Here is a 23,343-nt window from a genome sequence, read left to right on the forward strand (position 1 = left end):
AGATAACATAAAGACTTTCTTTTAGATAGAAATAGAAATTTAGAGTCTGTTAAATAGCCATCGATCACAGTTGAAATTTACTGGATGGCACCAACCTGCATTTATTGTTGCATTTCTTTAAATCTTGTATAAATTATATTCCTTAAAACTACTGTGTAAACCTAAATCATCTGTGCTTAACGCACATCTGTAGTATTTATTTTGATGAAGTTACTTTTTTATAGAAAAATTCTGAACAAATTGTAGATTATGTGTTCAATCACACCTGTTTTCCACATTGGGAGAGCTTAATTGCCTGATTTGCATTCTATGAGGCCACACTGTGAACACAATGGCAGCTACCCAAATTAGAGGCCCAGTGCCTGGGAGGAATCAGCTAGTCCCTGGGATGCACACCTTGCACATTTAACCCTACTGAGTGATGGCAAATGTTGCAATATGCTTTGCCATTCTGACCACTTTGGTAAGGAAATCTGGTTTATATTTGGAATATAATTTTTGTAGGTGTTGCTTCTATAGAATTCCCCCGTATGGTAAGAGTCAGGACTTTGTCACTTGAAACAGAGGGATTTCCATAGCCTACCAGGTGGTGATGTCAAAATAGCACCACCACAAGTTAGTGTTCAAAGTCCCAAGGATACACTGCCCAGAGGATCAATGTTTACTTTGAGTTTAACTGCAGGTGTTTTTGGAACACTGTTCTTAAATTTCCAAAGTTCACTATTGGAAAAATACTGTATAAGTTTTCAACTGCATTTTTCATAGACCAGTAAAAGCATTTCTACTACATTAAATCAATGGACTTCAGTATCAACTGCTAAGTGTTGGCTCTTTCCGTATTGAAATACTGAGCCTTGTGCAGATTGATCTATTAAAAAGGGATACATTTAATGGTAATTTGAAAAGAGAACTTCGTGTTGTTAAAGCAAAATCATAGCTTAGGTTTAACTAAAAGAGTCAGGAGTCCTATTTCAATTAGCTTATCATTTAATCTATAATCATAGCATAAAACATTTGCTGATATCTCAGGAATGTCTGTATACCTTGCTTTTCACTCTGTGACATCCATCATAGACATGTGACCACAATAGAAGCCCTGGGCCATTCTATTTATTGCCCCATGAACAGTGGTTCTGATGATAACCTCCTGTTTTTCACAAGACTAGTTTCCAAACAAACACCGACAGAAGGGGAACTAATTAAATAATAAATTAACTCCAAAGCGAAGGAAAAAATAGTTCACCTTAGATAATACCTCTGGTGATAAATTTCTACAACAAAAGAATGTTAACAAAAGCATTTTTAAATTTGGCTGAATGGATAAGAAAACAAGATCCTTACACATGCTGCCTACAAGAGACTCACTTTAGATTCAAAGATACACACAGACTGAAAGTAAAGGGATGGAGAAAGATATTTCATGAAAATGGAAACAAACAAAAACTATGGTAGTGATACTTATACCAGGCAAAATAGACTTTAAAACAAAGGCTATAACAGGAGAAAAAGAAGGATCCAGTAATCCCACTTCTGGGTATTTATCCAAAGAACCCAAAAAGCTACTCCGAGGGGACCTGTGCATCCATATATTCATTGCAGCATTGTTTACATTGGCCAAGATGTGGAGGCAGCCTGGGTGTTCGTGGACGGATAAATGGATAAAAAGTAGAAGGTACAATAGAATATTGCTCAGCCATAGAAGGGAATGGGTTCTTGCCATCTGCGGCAGCATGAATGGACCTGGAGGGTATTGTGCTGAGTGGAGTATGCCAGACAGAGAAAGACAGATGCAATGGGATTTCACTTACAGGTTGAATCTAAAGAATGAATAATCAACAAAACAGGAACAAACAAAGATACAGAAAACATTTTGATGGTTATCAGATGGGAGGGGCGTTGGAGATGAGTGTAAAGGGGGAAGGAATTAAGAAGTACATAGTGATTATTACACAGCAGTCATGGGGATGTAAAGTAAAGCATAGGGAATGTAGTCAATAATATGGTAATAACTATGTATAGTGCCAGGTGGGTACTAGATTAGTCAGGAGGATCACTTCTTAAATTTACAAATGTCTAGCCACTATGCTGTACACCTGAAATTAATATAAAATAATAGTGGATGTCAACTGTAATTGAAAAAGTAAAAAGGTAGGGAAAAGTGAAGAGGAATAAGAGGTCCAAATTTCCAGGTATAAAACAAATAAGTCATGGGGATGTAACGTACAGCACAGGGAATATAGTCAATAATATTGTGATAACATGGTACGGAGTCAGATGGTTGCTGGACTTATTGTGGTGATGACTTCTTTAGGTATGTAAATGTTGAATAATTGTAGTATACACCTGAAACTAATAACATATTGTATGTTAGCTATATTTTAATAAAAATCTTTTAAAAAGGATAGTAATGGAGGTATGTGTTTATTTAGTGGGAACTTGGGACAGGTTTCTCAAAAGGGTTGGTGTTTGAGCTGAGAACTGAAGGAGGGAAGGATTTGGCAAGGCCTCTAGACAGCTACAGAAGATTACATTCCAGGTGGCAGTATGTTCTCTCTCTTATGAAAAAATATGCAGATACTATCCAGTAGACTATGAGAAATCAAATTTCCAGGAAGATTTCAAAGGCAGATTTTCCGTTTACAAAGATCTAAAAGATTTTTCCTGTTTAACTCCATTCCTTTCTTTTCAATCTGTTATTCTTTCTGATCTCCTAGCACTTGTGTTGTCAACTGATACTCAGGTCTTATACTTGTACCTGTTTTATGTATGGATTTGATATTTCCAAATTTGTTTTCACCTATCTTGGGGGCTCATAAGATGTCTACTATTCAAAATTTTATCTTACATTCTCTCTGCTCCATATTGCCCAGACTTTACACAATAGTGTTCTTGCTGTACCTAAAATACATATGTTTAATAAATACTTATTTTCTGATGACAAATGATTTTATGAGTGCCCTAGTTCTAGTACATAGGTCATGAGATGTTTGACTCACCAACTTCACAAAACTACTGCTATAATTAAGTGAAATAACAATTGACCGGACTTCTTCAAAGTGACCCTGATGGGACAGAGCCTATTATTTATTTTGCTTTATGTTTAGCTACTTCCTTTGTAAACATTCATATCCTAATAGTATTTTGCTTGAGCAAAATTAATTATAAAAATTAAGAAATGCCCTTAAATATCATGTACAGATGGCCTCTGACTTATGATGTTTCAACTTAGAATTTTTTGAATTTATAATCATGTACAAGTGATACACATACAATAGGAACTGTACTTTGAATTTTGATATTTTCCAGGGACAGCCATATGCAGGCCAATACTCTCTCATGATGCTGGACACTAGCAAGAAGATGATTTTGCCCAACTGTAGGCTAAGGTAAGTGTTCTGAGCATGTTTATGGTAGGCTAGGCTAAGCTATGGTGTTCTGTAGGTTAGGTGTATTAAATAAATATGTTTTCAACATATGACATTTTAAACTTACAGGTTTTTTGAGACATACCTGATTATAACTTAAAGAGCATCAAATACTAATATGTACTTCAAATACTAATATGTTGCTTCAGTCTCCTCAATAATAGACCGGTTTTTGCTTGAATAATTCCAGTGACAGAGAACTCACTTCCTTACATACCCCTCCTTCCAGACTATTTCATTCTAAGAACTCTTTCTATATTGGCCCTAACTGTGCCTTGCTCTAAATCAGTTTGTCAGTGGAAAAAAAAGATAATTTTGTAATTGGCAATGTATGGGAATATTTTTGGATGTCACAACTTGAGGTGCTACTGACATCTAGTCTAGTAGGTGGAGGTCAGTGATGCTAATAAACATCCCGCAATGCACGGACAACTCCACACCACAAATAATTAACTGTCCATCCTGATAGTGCCAAGGCTGAGAAACTCTGCTCTACATTCAATTTATTTATCCACAAAAAGTGTTAATTTTTCCGTTCAGTGGGCCATCTGATACTTGGACACAGCTAGCTATCTGAAGGTTTTTATACCTCCACGTCCTTCAACTATTTTTCTGATGCTCCTATAAGAAGACCCAACAATTCACATGTGACTCTTCCCCAAAACATTTGAATTTAGAGGAGGAATGAATAATTGAGAGAAGGCAATGCCGAGTATAAATTGACCAGTGGTGATCTACTTTCACACTATGGAGGAGGAATAATAGAGTAGTATCTTTATGTGTTGTTCTCCTTATCTAGATAAAATCTGTGAAAGTTACTGCAGGGGATTTGTTTAAGGAGTATTCTTCTCAGAGACATGATGTGAGCACTGCATGGCATGTCCAAAGCCATGTCATGATAAGCAATATTATAATGACCATCTCCCAGGGTCAGAGAGTGCTTGGGATGTGGATATTGCTAAAGATTCTATAAAAAGGTCTGATTATACTAGGGATGGGAAGAGGTAGTAAGATCCTTTCAGGGCTCTATTCTGCCCTTTCTATGAGTTCAGCTTTTAGACACCATGTCACCCAAATCCCCATTCGTGGCTGAGGTCACTTTAACACTCAGGGACACAACAATAACCTGTCATGTGCGAGAATTTGCTCCAGCTAGGCAAGAAAGACTGATAAAATGATACCTCCTCTGAAAAGAGTGAGGGGCATTTTTGGAACGTTTCAAAAGACTTTTAGACTAGACAACTTAGAAGCTCTAACTACAGTCTATTTGAAAAAGCACAAACATAAACACTGCTTCAAAATAAGTACCATGGAGACAATTGCATAGCTAAAGGCAACTGGCCTGTTCTCTTCTTGAATAAATACCATTGTCCCTGAAGTGGGCAGATTGCAGGCTTAGAGACAAGAGCAGAACAATCTTAAAAATGCTTGGAAAAGAAACTTATTCACTAGAGGTGACGGATAGATTCCATGTATATTTGCTAATAAAGAAGAATTTTGATGCTAGCTTTCATTGATTACTGAATTAAGGAATCAATACTGTTGCTTTATATAAAGGACCCCCACAGAGTGGTTTGTCTTACTTAATAAGAGTCTTGGTAAATAATTATCCGGGCCTTCATCAGTGGTGATGCAGCTTAACCCAGCAAATCATTAAGCATTTCTCCTTTCATGCTGTTTTCACTATCTGCCAACAGTGCCTATTGTATGAACTAACGCTGCAGGGACTATCTCCTCTGCGGACTTCCAGGAGAATTCTCCTTAGAGGGAAAATAATGAAAGAAGAGGAAGCTGGAGAGAGAGTGCCTCCTGAAGCAATCCCACTGATAAAGCAATCCTGGCCAAAAAGGCAAGATTATAACCTCTAACAGACCCAACCACAAAATGGAAGATGCACAAATGTTAATCATTTTCTATAATTGTCTCTCTCAACAGGCAATTTTATTACTGAAAATTTTGTGACCTGATTTGAAACTGGATGCTAAATTAGATGATAGGAATTCTAAAAATTGTATAGTGGATTTGTAGTAGTATATTTTCCTCTATAGTTTTACGCTCTTTTTCGCCCCCTCCTCAGTTCAAGCAAAGACATTTTCCAGTAAATATTCAGGAAGTCAAAAGCCATTAAAAATGGATGGCAGGTTTGACTGGTGTGCATGGATCTTTGTGGCCACCAGCTACACACTGTCACCACGGTTACCAGACACGGTGAAAGGTTTGCGAACTTAATTGTCTGACCTCGTATAATCAGAATCAGTCCAGAAGCAGAAGTAGGTGAGTGTGAGCGGTACCCCGAAAAAGCCTCTCTGCTAAAATGTTTCCCTCATTTATGTACAAGAGTGCCTTAAAATCATCGTTAGGAATTTATTGCTTTGGATTGCCATTGACTATTTTTTGGAATTCTTATTAGAAGACAGATATGTTTCAAAAGGATAATATACTTAAATTCTTAGCTATATAAGAATCCTCTAAGAGCTCTTTTCATTCATGATGCCTAGCTGAAAAGAAGGCCTGTTGGAAGATGGCCTGGAGTTCACTGTATAGACAAATTGCTCCATCTCCCTGCTTACCTTGGCTGGAACACGTACGGCCTAATCAGAGCCTGAGCAGTCAGGACCTTTGGGGGCCATGGAGGAGGGAGTGAAGCTCTCTCTTTCCCTTCCTCTCCAGTGCACCCCCTTACTCCCGTCAAGGTCTCTGACCTCTTGCACACAAACCTCTGTCACAACCTTCTGATGGATATTCCTCAGATCCAGCATCTCATTTTCACTGTGGCCCAATTACCCCTCCTCCAATACAACTTTCATCCTATTAGTCATCCTCAAAACCTTTCTAAAGGTCATTTCTTACTTGTGAGCCCCATGAACATATTCTGAATTGTAGTCACTGTTATTTCATAGTAATATTATACCCAGAGCCAGATTTTAAGTTCTTGAGGTAAAGACTGTTTGTTTTTTTTATTATTATTTTCATGGTCTCTTTAACAACCACAACAGTGAGAGCTTCTCACAGATTGACTTGCTCATGAAGCGCATGGGGGAACAGTAATGACTTCATGGAACTGCTTAGCCACTGGGAGGGAAAGCCATGGAGTTGGTTTTAGATGTAGCTCTTCCACTGACTTTTTCTATAATTTTACAGGTATAATAGTTACCATTTATTGAATCTGTTAGTTTTTTGGTGAGGCATTTCCCACAAATTCTCTCAATTTATCCTCTCAGCAAGTTTTTAAGATAGAAACTATTTTCCTTATTTTATAGGTAAGCTAGTAACTGCTGGGGTTGGAATTCAAACTCAAGTCTTTCTAGTGGCAAAATCTATACCATTTTCAGTAGAGCATAATAGTTTTCAAGTTTTTAAATTTATATTGTGGAGACAAAAACCATATTAGCATTTGTGACTTTATGGGGATATGGACCAGATAAAACAATAAGCCAGGTCCTTTGATGATTAAGAAATGGCTTCTTCTGTTGTAAACAAGTACAGTATTTTAACAGTCCTCATTCTTTCCCCCTAAAACAATCTGGCCTCTTTTGAGGAGTATATAGGTAATAAAATAGTAAAATTAGGTTAAACATATCTATTTGCCTGGCAGTTTGTTAATTACTTTAGATAAATAGATATTTACACATCTACTGTAGAGTACTATTCACAAAATCCCTTACTAGTGATAATATTGGATATAATATAAATATTTATAAAATGATTCGCATGCATCTAGTGAAATTTTACTGAAAGTATGGCAGATACATATCTTTAATTCTCTCTTTTTAAATAGCAATTTCCATCTCTCCTGATCCAAGTATAGAAATAGTGGCAAAATTAACATGATATGCTTTGAGATGTGTAATATTGTCTATCCATCTAATGAAGTTAAAGGGTGTTTATGAAAAACCAATTATCCTAATTACTCATTATATGAGCATGTGCTCAGAAGAAGGAAATAAATTTGAAATAGCTCATTTAGAACAGCACAGAGCTATATGTAATGTTTTAAATGCCACGAATCTGGGATATAGAAACAAGGTTATTCCAATACAAATAGAGCCAATTTAAGTGGTTTGTGACATATAAATACAGCATGACTGTAATATAGCCTCCTTTAGTGCTTGGAGCTTTGATTACACTAATTTGGTGGGAGGCAAAGTATATGACTCCTAGAATCATGACCTGTTATTGCTGTGACATTAGTGCTCTTATCATAAAAAAAATATATATTGAACTTCAAGTAACATCTAGAAATCATATGAGATGGTTGAAAGAGCACAAAAGTACAAATGATCTACCTGAATTCTAGTTCCTGTGCTACCTACCAATGGGAGTTTCATGAAACCAATCTTTCTGGGACTTGGGAAAATGAGAAAGCTGAGCTGGGTGATTTCTCAGCTCATTTCCATGTCTAAAATTCTGGGACCCTGTAAGTGAGCGTTGCAAGAGTTCAAAGAATACCAGTATGTTCTTTCTTTCCCTAACAAAATTATGAGAGCCAATTACTAGCTTTTTATCTAATTTAAGTTGTGTACAAAATTGGTCCTTCTTTTTTTGTAGTAATTATCTGGCTTTTCTGAATATATTTTGAGATTTATGCCATGAGAAATTGTTGATAATTTACCTCTGAAAAAAACTATGCTTTAGTATAAATTAGTGTGAAAAAATAGAGTTCAGTGACATTGTACTTTCTTGTGGTTGATGGTATCAATGGCTGAAAATCATTACCATACACCCACATCGTTTGTGATGCAAGTTTGCTGCACTTGTCTTGTGGTCTGGGCATATTTCCCTCCTCCTTGTCTCTGGGCTGAGTCCTGTGAGTTGCTTTGATAAGGGGATGTTAGCAGATGTCACGCTAGCAGAAGCTTGGAAAGGGCCTGTGCAGTTAAGTTTGCATTCTCTTGTACTGCTGCCATCACTCTGAGAAGAATATGCCTGGGCTAGCTCACTGATTCAAGGTGGAGGAACAACCTGGAACAGAGCCACCCCCGCCTGAACCCAGCTTTGATCAGCTCATTCCTACTGATCTTCAGACTTGTTAACTATCATAATAAATCATTTTTGTTTTAAGTCACTGAATTTTGGGGTAGGTTGTGACGCTATATGATATACTACTAAACAATTTTCGTTGATAGAGAACTGTTCTGTTTGCAAACCTATCTATGTTATCAAATACCCATCGAAATGAATAATTATATTTTTAATATTATCTATTGATGAAGTTAATAAGATATTCTTTTTTTTTTGTTGTTCCCCCAACACATAAAACCAAAGAGACACAATGATTTAGCAGTAGCATTGGCCAGTCTTACCTGTATGGAAACGCTGCTGTAGGAGCCGCCAATGACCCCCGCAATGAGCAGTGGGATATTTTCTTGAATGGCGTAGGATCCGTCAGGACACATATACTCAGCTTCATCCACTTTAGTCAAAGATGCCCTGACAAATTCCAGTGATTGCTCTAATGCATAAGTATCCCTTGAGCATGTATCCAAAATGTGAACACCCAACTTCACTCCTGGTAGCAAGTAATTGTCTTTGTTGATTTCATCAATAGCAAACAACATGGCTTCCAGGCGTTGGATCCCTCGGTCTTCATTGATTCTCCCACATTCTTCCGTTCCAGTGCCTTTTTCATTAATAGGAAATAGCCCCCCTAAAACGAGGTCACCTTCTATTTTAATCTCCCTCCTCATAAAGTTATGGTCCTCTAAAGAGAGTAAAAATCCCTTTGAAAACAAAGCTAAGGTAAGAACTTGGAGTCTTGTCAACATCTTCATGAATCCTCTTTCTCTAACTCTAGGAAATATCAATGGATGGAGCCAGTGTTGTACGCTAGTCTTCCTCTCTCATTTCCAAACTGGGTCTTTGGCCTGTCCTTCAAATAAGGGAGGAACAGACTAGCAGAGCCTGTCACCAAATTCCTAGAGAGAGAAAAAAAAAATAGGAGTAAAAATGAAAAAGAAAACAACAGTGATTACATTGATGGTCCCCACTCAGACCTTTGATGGGATAATGACGCAAATTACCATTTACTAAACACACTCTGCACTACTGCACCAGGCACTCTACCACAATATTCTCACCTTTACAACCCACTGTGATGTCGATCTTAGTGGTCCCGGCTCCCAGAAATGGACACTGGCGACTAAAGAGGTAAAGTGACCTGACAAAGTGTTCTTAGAATGTTGGTAGTGTTCAGACTCTGGTTTTTCTAATGCCAAGTTCAGTACCCTCTCTACTGAGTCATTTGCTGAGCAATTGGTAGGGTAACAACTTGGTAATGAGTCTTTATCCCCTCTCTTTCAGGTACCTTTATAACCAATCCCTTTTTATCCATTCTTGCCTTTCCATTTGGAAGCAAAACAAAACACAATTGTGATTCTGTCGCCATTTCTGCCTTCCTACCCCCACATCCTTGTGCTCCCCTCACAGGTGACCTCTTCCAAAGAATTGTCCACAGCATTGTCCTTACTTCTCATTCCAGATGCTCTTAGCCCACTGCAACCAAGATCCTGCCTCCACTGCTCTAGCAAAATGGCTTGGGGAAAAGCTACTACTGATCTACCAGCTTGTAAATTCAATACATCCAGGGTAGTCCTCAAGATTTAATTGAAATCTTGACTGTTTTATACTGATTGCAACTTTCTGGGTTTCTGTTCGCATGCTTTATTTTTGACTGCAGCTCAAATTTCATTGTTGCACACTCCCCACCTCTGCCCCATTCCTGGGCTAGCTCATCCAGGGCTTACAGTTTTACTACCACTTAAATGACTCCTAGGTGAACTGCCTGCTTAACAGCTCTATCCTACACATCCCTCTGTCACGTCAAGGTCTATGTGTCCTAAGTTCTCCCTTATCTCTGTGAATAGATCTTCTCTGTACTCAGGTTCTCGTACCTGAAACCTGCCTGCTAGAACCCTTCTCATTTCACCCTCTCCTATTTTCTTTCAATTAAGCCACTAAGTTCTGTAGAATCTACCTGCTTCATATCTCTCAAATCTGTCTCTTCTCTTCTATCCCCACTGTGCCAGGCTCTTACTATCTCTAACAGGACGTAGCAGTAGATTTCTAGAGAGCTGCTGCCAATATCCAAAGCACCTTTCTGTGAATTAGGAAAAGATAACCTTCCTCAAGTACAAAACTTTAAGTGTTATTATTGTATAACCTTTACAGTATAGATAATGGGGAATGTGCTGGTGGCTGCCTCCTCCAGCCATCCAGCGTTATGCAACTCCTGATGTGGCCTTCACATTTACAGTGCAGTGAGCACTAGTGCTAGGGTTTGCGCAGTAGATTGTTACTTAGGAGTTCCATAAATTGAGCTTGTTTTTACATCATAGCATAGAAAATATGCAACTTTTAGGAATCAGGCAAAGCCCCACTGGGAGGATCATGATTTTGACAGAAGGCTACAGTCTTTCCAGGGATCTTTCCAAAACCCTGGTGTGGAACAGCCTGGTTGCATGCACACAAACCAATGGACTGCTCTACTCCTTGTCACCAGCTCTTTAGTCAGCACATTCACTCTGCTTACTTATCCCCTTTCCTCCTAGGTGAGGTGAGCTTCTATAACATTCAGAGTTATGTGAGAGAAGTGGTGACAGGGGCTCCTGGAGCACTCTCCTGACAGGGTGCCGGTCCATGCCCGTGTGTGTGGTTGAGTGTGCCTGTCTGCTCTCCTGCTTTTGTGCATAATTGTGTATTGGTGGGGTTGTGTGAAAGAGGGGGGTCTCCTGGCTGCTCCGCAACTCAATCAGGATGCCTGAAAGCCACACCACCTCCACCTGTGTGCTCTCTGATAAGTTAACAAATGTTAGTAATCTGAATAGTGTCCCACTGGAGGAAATTCTCTGTCTAATGTATAATCTTAGCTGCTACTCAGAGTGGCTCATCTCCTTCCAATCTATTTTTGACTTTCCTTTGCCTCTAGTTTACACAGTTGACTTCTTCATGCCCCATGATCTTGTCTCTCGCTAGCTTTCAAGTCTTACTATTTACCATGCCCATCAACTTCATCCCACTTCTGCCTTCAAACCTTGCACTTCAGCCCTATTGAACTATGTTCACTTTAGTGGATGCCAGGACATTACCTCTTGATTCTGCTTCCATTTTTCCCTTGGCCAGGAATGCCCATCTACACCCATTTATCTGGTAACATCTACTTATCATTTAAGACTCAGTAGTCACTACCAGGAAAGGTCAATAATTCTTTGCAATCTTCCTTCTCTAGTGAAATTTTTTACTTCTTGCTTTATATTCCCGCTGTAGCTAGTTCAAGAAATGTTTGCCATTCCTATTACAATTTATATTTGTTTCCTGTCTGCTCATTGGGAATAAATGAAGTGGCATAGCATATAGAATTTTTAATGTTTGAAGAAAGAAACAAAACTTAACAACAACAACAAAAAGGGACAGGAATGAGTCCAGCGTTCAACATTTTTGACATTTGTCCTTTCTCGTGTTAGCAGTGCCCTTTAAAACCCAGCTTTCCACATGCGTTCTGTTCCTTTTGCATGGAGCAAGTAACGGCTTGTTTTCTTGAGACGTGCAAGTCCTTTGGGTTTTGTTTTGTTTATTTATTTAGGTGTGAATCTTGGCAATGATGGCAGCAGGCACTGGAATGCTCAGTGTTAACCCAGAGCTTCTCTGGGAGATCTGCCACAAGGCTAATAATAATAGTAATTTTAAAAGTTGATACCGTAGTAGAACTTTTTTTGTTTCATATCAATTTCTCGTTTCTCTTTGATCTTTAGGTACACTTAATTCCCTTTGAAGCAAAATTGCCATTGAAGGCAAAAGACACTGTGATCATTATCATTAATGATAAAGAAGCAGAAATTGCTCTATAAAATAATTGTTTTATGTGCCTAATAAAAAAGAATAGTTAATTCAAAGAAGGTCATCAGCACAGTTTTACCATTACCTATGAAAAAATGTAGGTATCTGTTGAATATGAATTTTGACTACACAAAGAATAAAGATGACCTTATAGTTTATGAAAAAGTTCATTCTCTCTTTGGAAAATGCTCTTAGTCCAAGAAAGCTTTCAAAATGAAACACCATATTACACTAAAGTAATAGTATCTATCAATCTACGTATTTCACAAGTAGGGGCTGTGTTTTATTCATCTCTGTGTTTTCAGGGCCTGGCATAATGTCTTCAATCCAGGAGATATTCAACAAATGTTTCCTGAAGCCATGACATTTATGTTTGCAAATGACTCTTTGCTATTTTATTTGTGGCACAGGAAATGGGAGTTCAAGTAGAGAAATGGATTGTTTTATTTCATTACCTACCTAATCGTCGCAAGTGCTCTTACCCTATTATGCTCTTTCAGGATAGGATTGACAACAGGTAGGACTACAGGAATGACTTTTTATACATGAAGGAGAAAATGCTGCCTTTGTATTTGGAAGTTGCAGCGGAGGTGGGTCCCTATAAAGCAAGGAGAGATGTGTCCCCAAGTTGACCTACGTTTATTTTTTTAAGTTTTCAGTCAGGAGAATACTAAATTAGGCACATGCATATTAGCCTATTTAAAAGCTTTGGAGATGCATTCACTCATCAAATATTTATGGAATACTTACTATGTGTGTGCTAGGCCATGAACTGGATACCCAATTGGAAACAAATGACTATTATCCCTGCTGTCAACATTCGAAATGCTTAGATATTTTTATGTAGATTAATGGAAAAGTACTCATCTGTTTCTACCAACTGTCTCTATTGTTTGTGAAAAATCTTAAAAATAAGTATATCGTGGGTTTCCTTTAACATGGCAATTATTATGAAGTGCTTGACTCAAAAAGCAATCCATTATGTATTACGTATAAGATATACCTTTAGAAATTAGATATACAGATCTTAAAAACAACTTGACTAACAACAATATTATGTAAAATATTTTTCCTTTAAGTCCTCTGACAGAGCCTCTTTAAGTAACATTTAATGTAGTATTAGAGAATTACAAATTAAAAATCAATTAGAGTAATGTTTAAATACACTGTCTTAATATTTTCTTATTTACCGTTTCTTTAAAGCAGAATTTATAATGATTATGACTGTAAGGCCATGTATAATTTAAAAATACTTAGCATTACTTAAAATGAAGCCCTAAGAAACTGGAAAAAAACACACGGAAAATTAAAATTTAACATTGAAAAATAGACAAACATGCTTAATTCAATGCAACTGTTTATCTCTGTGTACCAGTTTATCGGATTGTGGGAAAGGGCACCAACTACTTCTTTTCTGGCTCCTTTCGTTATAAATCAGCTAGCAGCACATTCCCCAGATAAACAGGCCCCCTACTGCAACCACATTCATATGCAGCTGGAGAATTGCAGCTCTGCAGTTGCAGTTCTCCATTCAGGGATGATGAGCGATGTGCCAACTATAAACAAGCATGTGTAGCCCTCTCCGCAGGCTACCTGCTCACCAATGTTTTATTAATCCAAGCATTAATGGAATCTCAGAGGTTTGCTGTGAATATAACCCCTAGAATAATATGTGGGCAGGAAGCATTTCTATACTTTGCATATGCTAATATGTATTTTCCTTCATCTCTTGACTTTGCCCAGGGACTTGGTGTCGGAAATAAAATCCAGTTTGACTCAATGAATAAGTAGTTTATCCAAGAGAGATATAATGCCAGAAACCATGCTCACTCTTTCCTGCAAATAAACCTTTAAGTTGCTGAAGGGTTTCTGAGTGTTCAAAGCCTGCACACTCAACTGATCTGGAGAAAACTTAGGGTTAAAGCTAGTATATACAATTTGATTATAAATTTTTCAGCTCTCAGAATTATGGGCAACAAAAGACATGACGTTTTTTCCTTAGACTGCCATTTTCAAATGGGTAAACAGAGACTGCAGCTCTGTTGGCATTTTTAATAGCAGGACGTTATCATTGCACAGTTCTAATTCCTGTACTCTTGCTCGGAAACAATGGGAATTTCATCCAGAAGCCTTTAAGAAATTATTTTGAGTAGCTGACTGTTTCAAATCTAATCATTTTAATCAGATCTAGCTTAAAATTTCTACTCCTTTGTAGCCGTCTACATTCTTCCAGCTGTAAAGGAGTCTCTTCATTTGCTGAATTCCCATGCAGGTTGTTTTATGTTTATCACGATGATCGTATTTTATTTTATACTTATTTGCATAGTTTTTAAAAAATTTAAACTTAATAGTAAAACACGAAAATGGTTCTTTCTTCCCCATTAGAGTGTACGCTACTGGATAGGAAGAGAATTGTATGTTCCTTAGACATTGATGTATTGTCTACAATGCCTCACGTATAGTTGTCAAATGTTAGTGAAATTTTGAAATCCAAATAGCAGGTAAGTTTTTCAGAGATTAGTTATGAGATTGGAAAAATAATTTGGAAATTCTGTTAGAGAATGAAGAAGATCACTGAGAAGACCCAGTTTACTCCACATGATGTTATAGTAAGTCAAGATTCAACTTTGACACTAGAGAAATTCAGCCCAAATAGTTCTGACCTTTCCTTTGACTATGAATTGCAGATTTTTAAGGAAAAATTAAAAAGTAAAACTGGAAAAGTTGAGAGCACTTGGAGAAATTAGAAAGGTTAGGATGTACATTATTTTTCTGAGAGAATTTAGAAGGAATGGAAAGCTACACACCAAATAACAGGTTAAGTTCCTTGAAAACATAAATGGCAAGGCAGAAAAGTGGAGGCCAGGCTTCTGTTTAAGATTTCAAGCGAGGGAGGAGAGCTCTGCTTGAAGAAGTTTGAAATCCCACAATGTGTATATAAATGTATATATAAAACTTCAAATAACCGAAATATTAGTTTGAGTGGTGGGAATGAATTAATCAGACCCTTTCTGATGAGCATGTTTTATTCGTAGAGAAGATAAAAGAAGCCCAAGAACCATAGGTCACTTCATTGAAGTTGGGGACATGGCTTATTTGGATGATGAAGCCAGAAAGGGATGTTGATAATGCCAAAAGGAGAAATGCTTAATTCACTAGTTGGCCTTGGACCCCCCACCCACCCCCACAAAGTCATATCTCCTATTTCCTTTTTCTTATGAATTTAGAGGAAAGTATTTTTATAAGGTAGGAAAACAGATTTACAATTCTGCTGAACTTTGGTCCTTAAGGTAATTGCTAGTAATTTACTTTTAATCAATAATATTAACTTGGTTGGATCGTTCAATGTAGAATATATAAAAGACGTATTCACTTCCCTTCAAAGTGTATCTTTATTTTTCTAAATGCCAAAGTTCAGAGTATTTTCGTGTGTGTGTGTTTGTGTGTGTGTGTGTTGCCATCTCAGCTGTTTTTCACCCTCGAGTTTCCTAACTTCATTACAAAGCCTTGGAACTAGAGTCTCCCCAAACTCCCTGCAGTCTACCTTTGTCTTTTTCCTTTTAGAAGCTGCCAAGTCTAATAGAAGTTACAAGATTGTCAGCATGAACAGAGAGTACAGAAACTGGGATTGTCAAAAGCTTTCCCTCTAGCTCTGGAAAAAATGGTACTGGGGAAGAAATGGAGTAATACTGTTCACAGGAGAACATTTTTACCTGTTGGCAATATGATCCATTAAGTGACTATTATTAATAATGTCCTGTGTGTACACAATGCTTTCTCTTGAATAATATCAAAGTGTTTTGCCCAATGAATTAAGTCTTACTGCCTTCTGGTTAGAAAGACTTACATTATACTAGGGGTGCCAAAAAAATGTATACACGTGACTTGAATTTATCTTTTGTTATCGGTGTATATTGAGTATTACAATTTTGATACAGTTTTTCCTTTCTTAAAATTGTATACATTTTTTTGACACCCTCTGTATATTGCTGAAAAGAGAGAGGGAGAGAGAGAGAGAGAGAGAGAGAGAGAGAGAAACAAATTGTTCAAAGTAGTAGTGAGAACTAAATATAGAATTAGGATTTAAGAAGACTTTTATCATTATTACCCAATCAAGTCTTACAAAAAAGAACACATATCATACATGTTTCCACAACACTATCCCCATCGCTCCAGTTTTCCTCAGCATGTAAATTGTAAAATGTTTGAAATACCACTATCTTTCCCTAATGCTAAATAAAGTCTTCAGAATATCTCTAGCCAGCTTCTGCTTCTGGCCATGTTATAGGAACTAGTATTGTACTTGCCCTTTTTCTAAAAATAGCTGTAAAACTGGACAAAACTGAAAAGGCAAACTATGGTCCTTGAGAGAGAAAAAAAGAAAAACATAAGGGAGGCCTCATGATTACACTATGAATTCCCCCCACTTTTCTGCCATGAGACGGTGGCAGTCTACTTGATCTTAATAGGCAGAAATTAGAGTTCTTGGGTTCTGAAGTGGGTGCAATTTGTGGGGCAGAGAGCTGCATGGAAATGATGAGCACGAAGGTTAGCCTGGATTTCCCCTTGTAGTTGACTGACTAACATGAATATACAAATTTTCTGAAAATCCTAGCACAATTTTCTATTGGGAAAAAATACATATGTGTATAAGGCAAAGCGAATCCATTCCTGGCTTGATACATATATAGCTTGTGACACACATGACTACCCGGAGTGTGGTGTGTCCCTGGCCACAGTGATTGGTTCTGGGATAAGACTGTGACCAAATTATTGTCAACCAGGGTTAATTTTGGAACAAGTTTTAGAACTACCAGGAGGAAAGTATCCTCCTTCTGTTAGAGCGCCTTAGAAAAATGGATGTCAGCCTAGAGCTGTTGGCGTTATCTTACCACCATAGGCAAGAACCTTTCTGAGATGCAGAGCAGAGAGACAGAGAAATAGTGAAACCTGACAATAGTATATGTGCTAGTTAATTCAGCTAAAATTTCCCAGGCATCTGAGATAATAAAGTCCTCTTTATGCCTAAGTCAGTTTGAAATCTGTTTTTTGTCACTTGCCACTAAATGATTCCTGAATAGAACCTCTCCTCTTTTCCCATCTCTTTTCCTTAAAGATACTGAAATTTATTGAGCACCTGCTCTGTGCCAAAAACTGTGATGAATGTTTTACATAGATTATTTTATTTAATGCTGTAACATTCCTCCTACCCAGTTATTGCCTTTCACATGTGCCTGATGCTGTCCTGAATCTCAGACGGCCCCAGGACTCCTGGGGATTCCCATCTTATTTATGATGACTTTTCCTAGAAATGCAACTATTCCAAAGTCATTCCTTCCTTCATACTCTTATCAGAATTCCCATTTTCTCAATTATCTTATTATACTTATCATAAATAAAATCATCTGTTATATTAAGCCATCTGTTTTTAGCACATTAATACAAATTAATTTGTCACACATTTATGAGTGGTCGAATTTTAAATGGGCCAAAACATTAGCTTAAGAAGAAGGAAACATTTTTGATCATGACATTTTAGACACCTCAGTGTACAGACAATGAACTATCGGGGACTAATTGATATTCTTCAAGTGATAGCACTATGAATGAACCCCATACTCAAATGGAAACTATTTGTATATATGAGACACTGTGAGACTGTGGGCTTAGAATAATTGCCATTAAATAGACAATTAAATGACATTGATAAGTTATCTCCATGTCTTCTGGTCACTGACATGACTTTAAAACATTTTTTTTCAGTTCTGTTTTGTTAAAAATTGGGGCGAGAGGTAAATTATTGGTGTACTCTAGTTGGCTGGTATGAGCTCTCAAGAGCCATTTATACTAATTTCTTCCCAAGTCTGTTTAGGAACGTCATGTTGATAGCTTCAAATTGGCCACAGAGGGAGTATTTATATTTCAGAAATCAGCAAGCATTAATAACCAGTCCCCTCACAACTCCTGAATATCTAGTTGTTAAACACTGACCAGCATACCACTGATGGTAAATTTAACAGTGTGATCTTAATAATCCATTCCTAGAGAATCACACTGGAAGAGCCTGGGAAAGCAATATAATATAATGCTTTAGGCCAGCGTTTTTCTAATTGCAGATCACACACTATTCGTGTATCATGAATTGTATTGAATTAATGAACTGTAATGAGCAACTTAAAAGGAAATAGAAATGTTTACAATATAATAGAAAATATGAAAACTCTGATCTAAGGCCTGTAATAAGGGTGAATATGACTTTCTAAAACTTTTTGTTGGGACGTATTTTTGTGTATATGAGTGTATGTTTTGGGTTATAGTATAAAACAGTTTCTTAATGAATTGTGGTAAAAACAATTTTTTGAAAGTTTGAAAGTCACTGTTTTATAATGTGGACTCTTTGTTCAAAAAAATGTTTGAATTTACTTCATGACCTTGGCACAATGCCACCTCTTGGTGCCTCATTTCACCTATATGTAAAGTGGAGACAATATTAGTACCTATCTCATGAGGTTGGTTTCAGTATTAAATGCTATAATTAATATATAGCATTAGCTCAATAACTGTTAGCCACTATTCAAATTCTAGGTAGTGAGGATAATTTTCAGTGACTCCATTGAAATTGGGGGGTATTCTGAACTCTCCTTAAAACTACCTATAGTCCAAAGCCACTGTTCCAGGGTTGGAAAACTTGAACTACCTCATCTTTATTTCCGCATGTAGTGAACAGAGCGGCCTGGTGCTACTCCTCCAGCATCCTGCCTTTGTCCTGGCTGATTTTTAGGAACTATGTGATCTTGGGGAATTGCTCACTGTCTGAATGATACAAGGTGGGGCCTAACCTCTAAGGTGTCCAGTAAATTTTGGTGTTTATGGGTTCTAAAGACCATAAAATGCCAGAAGATGGACAGTGATCACTCAAGAAAAAGATGCAAGGTGCTCACAGCAAATTGATTTATTCTGTTTCTCCGGAAAAATATGTTTTCATCCTTGCTCCATTGATTCTCTCCTGTCATACTGAGTTTTATTAGGAGAGGTTTGGGCACCTCTTGTTCTGAGTCATTCTGAACTAGGACATTAACTGACTCCTTTGCCAAGAACAAAATATTTTCTAAGATGCCGCCAGCCAAATTGTCTTCATTTTTATTATCCCAAGGCATTAGGGGCCTCAGCTACAGAGGTTTTGGGCCCTTGTGGCTGTAACAGTTATTAGTTTTTAAATTCCATAGCAACTACTGTACCTGTGCCAGCAAGTCTGGGCTGCCTTCTGCCTTCTTATCCAGTTACTGCTTGCGTTTCTGGGAGAATTGATCTCTGTGTCTTAGTCCACATCCGCATATGGGAAGCGCCTAACATACGAATTACAGCCATAACTTGAGGCATAGATTTTCAACTGACAAGACTAACGTGTCTTGTATATAGCTTGAACCTTTAAACTGTTCTGACTTTATGTTTTAAAAAGACCAAGAATGACACAAAACCCTCGTATAACACAGCCTCAAGGTGTGCTTTCCTTTTTTTGTGTGTCACACCCAAGTTATCAGCATGAAATTATGGCACTCCAATATTACACAAAGGCCTGTTTCTCCAGGCAATAAAGGGAAGACTGTGAGGTACAAACAGAGTGCATACTGTATGAAGTTGCTTATATAAAAGCCCAAACCAAGGACAATTCATCTACGGTGTTGGAAGTCAGGATGGATTTCACTCTTGGAGATGTGGAAAGCTAGTGACTGGAAGGAAGCATGAGAGTACTTCCTAATAACCTGCTTATTGATCTGCATTCCTGTTCCATGGGCGGGGGGCATTTCAGTTTGTGAAAATTCAGCAAGTTGCACAATTATGGTATATGTATTTTTCTGTATGTATGTCATACTTCAGCGAACATTTAACATGAAAAAAAAAACAGGCTAAAGTGAAAAAGAATAGCTAGTGTGGCTGTGTATTTTTTACAATGGTTTTATATGACAAATTGGCCACAGGGGAATTGACATAAACTTGCAAGTGTGGGCTTATTGAAGACACAAACCCTGATGAGAGAATCCCTTAATGCCTGGAGAGAGGCCCTGGTGTAAAATGAGGTGCTTTACCTCATTGTCAGGGAGTGCTGGCCATGCAGAGACCTCCTTGTCATTATAATAAGAAGTCAGCCACTTTGTTTTCCTTCCTGTATCTAAGCAGAAACCAGGAATCGGAGTGTAAATAAATACACCAGTCACACGCATACAGTCTGACAATCAGTACCTGCGACCTAACAGCTCAGGCTGGATGGGATTAGAAAGGTGCAAAGTGAGCTCCAATCGAAGGAGCTGAACTTCAGGCCCATTCTGAAGTGAGGCAATTGCTGCTTTCACAGTTTGAGTTCTGTAAAATGCATGAAATTAATCTTTGGCTTTCTTGTGTTCCAGTGTTCAAGAAATTGTGTTCGATAATTTAAAAAAAATCACTTATTGTATCTATTATGTGCCAGGCCTGCTGGTAGGATCTAAGAGTATAAGGATGGATGTGATAGCATTTCCTGCTAAATACAATTTAAAAAAAATGTTTCTTGGGGCTGTTAACTATAACTAAATAAGAAGTGTAACCCAAGTTCATTTGGCAGAGCACTCCAATGTGACAAACCTGATGAAGAAGTCCAAAAAAACTCCTCCCTCACTGTGGTAATTGTTTGCTTCTACCGTGCAGGTTGGGTAGACCACTATTTCAAGGTAGCATGGACAAACCATTACGGCAGAGTCCCAAGGGCTGCAGATACCACTGCTCTTTCCAGATGTGGTTAATCTTTGAGTGCTACCATTCTACCCTCTGGGATGCCTGGTGCCATTTTGGATAACTGGGAAACTGATGCCCACAGATGGACCCAAGATCAAAACATCAGTAGGTCGCAGTCCTCAGAATGTATCTCAGACATCAGCTTCTATTATCGTCCTTATGCTCCGTATTTCTGGTTACAACAGACTCTCATATTTGTAAAGGTCACAAATCCATTGTCTAGAAAGTTGATTTGAATTAACCTACCTATTGCAGTCTTTCAGGTACACATTTTTTCTCTATGCTTAAGCTTTCATCAAATCCTGGTTGTTGTTTTGATCACAGTGCTCCAAATTTGGCTTTCTTTTCTCTGTTCCTACCATTAGATAACATCAGTCTTTTACTGACCTTTGTTTCTGACTGAAGTAGCCTTCTTCTATTTGGACCTTATACACCTTTCTTCCCTTCACTTCCATCTACTCAAGATAAGATACTGCTCTATACTTGTATTCTTTATCTGTAGTCACTTGAACAGATTCAAATATCTCTTGTCACTCTAAATTTAGTCTTAGCCTCACCAGTTTCAATCGCTTTACCCATTCACTTGTTTTTCTCTTCTCTTTTACAGGCCATTTTTTTAGGCTCCTAGAAAACACAAAGATAACACTGTATGTTTTCCCTTTTAATTCTCAACTCAGCATATTTTTCTAAGTCTGAACAAGTTAATTCTTTGGTTAGCTTATGGGACTAGTAAGGTCTACACCATTTGACTTATCCAAGTTGTATTATTCTAGAGAACATTCGTGTTACATGTTTGGCCATAGTCTGTATTGCAAAAGCATGCCATTGGTCATAAAGGAAACTGTGGTACACAAACCTGACAAGCTTTGCACAAACCAGTTATCATAACTAAGCTTGTGAGCACCAGCAGATCTAGGTAGGTTAGTGTGATCTTTGCTTATGCTGGATAATGTGTTGCCAGGCAACACATAGCAGGTATGCAAAACGTATTTGCTGACTCAATAGATATTTTCTCCTTTGTTTTATACTTTGCAGTAAATCCGAGTTTTGTTTCTCACTAGTTCCTTTATTCCTAAATGAAAAAAAAAAATTAACATTTTTGAATTCACATGCAAGTTGGTTTACAAGTACTCATTCCTCCCAAGATTTCTGTTGTAAAAAGATGAGTAAAACTGGCTTAGGGGCAAACTTAAGTACTACTTGCCTAGGACTCTTCAGTTACTCAGTAATGGAGCAGATCTGTCTGATTCTGAATTCTTTGGCCTTTCTTTTGTTATTTCCTGCCTTTGGGAATTATGTCTGAACATTCAGAGGACTCTGAAAGGCTGATAAGTAGAGCATGTAAATCACCTTCAGTGGCTTATCTTTCTAGTGCTTCAATTTCCTTGAAAACATTTGTGTTAAATTTGCTTAAATTCCTATAGTATTTTTGCTTCAAAAATAGTTTGTCTTAAGTCTATATATGTTCCAGTTTAATTTCAAGAGACCCTTTTCTCTAGGCCATGACACTTGGAAATGATTCTAACTAGGGAGAGGACCTTTGAACATGAATTTGTCTCCACACCTGACATCCATTAGCTGTCTCATCAGGTTCATCTTTGGGGCCAACTCCACCCACCGCCCAGATGTTTCTTTAATTGTGGTTTTAGTGCAAGACATTTACACCTTGCTGTTTAGCATGCATGTGGAGTAATAACCTTGGGGAATTTCAGAAGCCCTGAACTGCAATTCCTGTGAAATTGTAGGCAAAATTGCCTCAGCAGTGTGGATGCAGAACTAGCCAAGCATCCTCCTCCACCGAATACCAGTGACCCATTTCACAGTAGGAAAGCTGCCACTTTATAGGGCCTGTGGTGGGACACACAGATGTTACCCAAAGGATGGTATTTCACACGACACCCAGAGGAAAACTGAATACCCAAGGGAAAGTAAATTTTTTTAAAAAAAACATTTCTTTATTAGGTAGAAAACTTGTAGTGGGTGTAAGAATTAGACGATGAGCTCTGACTTTTTTTTGCTGAGAAACATTACCTTATATTTTAGTTAAAACTGCACAAAGAATGAGCATGTGGATTTCCTTAAATATTAATGATATTCCGTAGACTTTACATATAATCCCCTTCTAGAACATCAGCATCTGAGTGTGTTAAATGATGTATGTGTGTTGATTGAAACAAATTCTTAAACATTTGCCCTCTAACACTCTTCTAGAATGTGTTAGTAGAGCCGTGGAGGGTTGACATATGGGATGCCAAGAATAATGACGCTTTGTTTGACATGGGTGAGCGAAAAGGAGAAGAGAAGGGTTCTTTTCGGA

At 37.7% G+C, this 23,343-nt stretch overlaps 1 protein-coding gene across 1 annotated transcript in view; it reads right to left on the reverse strand.

Moving 5' to 3' along the window:
* Positions 1-23,343, reverse strand: part of GRM3 (glutamate metabotropic receptor 3) — a 216,708-nt gene that overhangs the window by 83,900 nt on the left and 109,465 nt on the right. The window contains exon 2 of the mRNA XM_019749770.3: positions 8,729-9,340. Coding sequence (XP_019605329.2) covers positions 8,729-9,196 — 468 coding nt within the window. The 5' untranslated portion in view covers positions 9,197-9,340. The remainder of the gene's footprint in view (positions 1-8,728; positions 9,341-23,343) is intronic.

Source organism: Rhinolophus sinicus, chromosome 4 (assembly GCF_057876585.1).
Source record: "Rhinolophus sinicus isolate RSI-liver-muscle chromosome 4, RSI-T2T, whole genome shotgun sequence".
In the NCBI taxonomy this organism is placed as follows: Eukaryota; Metazoa; Chordata; class Mammalia; order Chiroptera; family Rhinolophidae; genus Rhinolophus; species Rhinolophus sinicus.